The 2,643-nt window shown below is 30.2% G+C and overlaps 1 protein-coding gene across 1 annotated transcript in view; it reads right to left on the bottom strand.

Annotated features, from left to right (window-relative positions):
* The window catches only part of KLHL5 (kelch like family member 5), a 57,175-nt gene that overhangs the window by 30,961 nt on the left and 23,571 nt on the right, over positions 1-2,643 (bottom strand). The window contains exon 6 of the mRNA XM_023533969.1: positions 1,907-2,004. Within this exon, the coding sequence (XP_023389737.1) occupies positions 1,907-2,004 (98 nt within the window). The remainder of the gene's footprint in view (positions 1-1,906; positions 2,005-2,643) is intronic.

Raw genomic sequence — 2,643 nt, 5'->3', positions numbered from 1 at the left:
CACTGAATCCTATTTTTTTACTCATGTAGTTTTATATAAATGCATAAAATGGTAACACCCTTTTAAAAAATAAATTTCTTTTCCTTGGTTCTCCACCCCGATCCTTACTACCCCTTTATTGCTTTATGTTTTTTCATTTAGGATATTGATTTATGTGAAATTAATTTTTAAACAGAGTTGAAGAATATTTTTTATTTTCTTCCAGATGGATAGCCAATTCTGTACGAGCACCGTTTATTAAATAATATCCTTCATTTCTAATTGAATTGAACCTTGGTCATATATTACATTCTCATAAATAGATCTCAGGATATATGAGATCTATTTTTCGATTCTTTATTTGTTCCATTGATCTTACTTGTCTATTCCTACTCTAATACCATAATTTTTACAGTGTTTTTATAACATTTTGGATTATCTGATATAAATCTACCCTCACTGTTCATTTTCATAGTTTTCTTGGCTGTTTTTGAGTCTTTACTTTCCATATAAACTTAAGATAAATTCCCCTTCACCACTTTGATCCTGTTGTAATTCTAATAGGAAGAGCATTGTTTATTTATTAATTTTGGGAGAATTTATATTTTTAAGATATTAAATTTCTGTTAGGAAGCCTTCCCATTTGTTGTACAGTTTTCTTCATATAGGTCTTACGACTTTCTTTTATTAAATATATTCCTACATATATTATTATTTTTATTGCTATTGGAAATGGATTTTTAAATTTCCATTTTGCATTTTTTTGCTAGAAGAGAGATAAATCTATTGATTATTGTATACTTGTATTATAACCTACTATTTTACCACAACCCTTATAAGACTCTAGCTATCAGTCATATAATAATCATCACCAAATAAGGATAGTTGACATCTTTTTTCTAACGTGTATGCTAATTATTTCATTTTTATTTTATTATTGCAATTGCTAAACCTTCAAAGCAATGTGAAAAAATTAGAGTGATAGGGAGTATTCCTGTTTCTAGTTTGAATTACTATGGTTTTAGTGTTTCATTATTTAAGATAAATAGTTGCTGTAGCATTTAGTAATCCATCTTTATTATATTTAGGTTGTTTTCTTCTCTACCTATTTCACTTGAGTTTTAAAATTAAAAATGATTGCTAAATTTTTTCCAAATACCTTTTACACGTCTATTGTTATGATCATATGGCTTTTTCTCTTTTAAGTTACTGATATAATTAATAATTACTTTGACCGATTTCCTGATTCTCAACCATTCTTTCATTCCTGGAAAAAGACGTTCCTGGTCACAATGTATTATCCTTTTGATACATTGCAAGATTGCATTTGACAATATAAGGTATATTTTACACATCACATAATTCATCATTTCAAGTATATAATTCAATGATTTTTAGTAAATTTACCAAGCTGTACAACCGTTACCATAAAACAGTTTTGGAACATTTTCATCATCCCAATTAGATCATGCCTGTTTACTGTTAATCTCTGTTCCCATCTCCTCTCTCAAGTGCCAATCTGTCTCTATAGATTTGCCTTTTTTAGATGTTTCATATACATAGAATTATATATGGTTTCTTGTGTATTGCTTTTTCATTTAGCACGTTTTGAGGTTCATCCATCTGTGTAGCATGTATCAGTACCTCACTTCTTTTTTGCATTGAATAATAGTCCATGTGTGGATACACCACATTTTGTCTATCTGATCACCAGCTGATGGACACTTAGGTTGTTTCCAACTTTTGGCCATTATGACTAAAGCTGCTAAGAATATTTGTATGCAAGTCTTCATGGAGAAATAGATGTTTTCACTTCCCTTGGGAGTAGAACAGCTGGGTCATGTAGTAAGTTTATGTTAACTTTTTAAGAAACTACCAAATTGTTTTCCAAGGTGGCTGCAGCTTTATATTCCCACCAGCAATGTACTTGGTTCTTGTTCCTTTCCATTCGCACCAACCACTGTTACTATCTTCTTTTATTTTAGCTATTCGAGTGGGTGGAAAATGCAGTTTTACTTCGCATTTCTTTAATGACCAATAATATTGAGAATATGTTTATATTTTGATAATGAAAGTGAAGGAAGAGTTTCTAACAAAAGTCACTGTGAAAACGTTTGTGGCATCTGGAAACCTAGGACAGCATACTAAAGGCAAAAGAGCCAAATTAAGATGTAAGTCTGAGGATCTATGTTAGAGTTCATTTGTATGACAGGTGTTAGACTAAATGATCTCCAGAGTGACTTTCAAATCTAAGCTGTTATGGCTAGGATTATCAGCAGTATCCTGGTTAACAGAAAATTTAAAGATATCTGAGAGTCATGCAAATATAGTACATAAATATTTGAAACTGTACAATTGAAGTAAATTGTCAAATTACTTAATTGCACAAATTATTTTTAAGTCTTCTAGGAATTTTCAGATTTTAGATTTTCATCTAGAAAAGATAAGAAAAAAATTCTACTAGTATCAATAAAAATATAACTCTCTTCTTTAAACTTGATTTTAAGAGAAATGTTTTATGATGTCATTTTTCCTGAATTGTCACCAATTCGTGCAGTTTCATTCCTATGAATTTATACCACATTCTACCTCTGAAGAGGGAGATCTTTTTTATAAAGCATCAGCACTGATTTTTGCCTCTGTAAGGGAGAGAGCAAACAGTAA

The sequence above is a fragment of the Pteropus vampyrus genome, unplaced genomic scaffold (genome assembly GCF_000151845.1).
Source record: "Pteropus vampyrus isolate Shadow unplaced genomic scaffold, Pvam_2.0 Scaffold5, whole genome shotgun sequence".
Taxonomy (NCBI): domain Eukaryota; kingdom Metazoa; phylum Chordata; class Mammalia; order Chiroptera; family Pteropodidae; genus Pteropus; species Pteropus vampyrus.
This window is presented reverse-complemented; position numbering and strand designations above follow the sequence as displayed.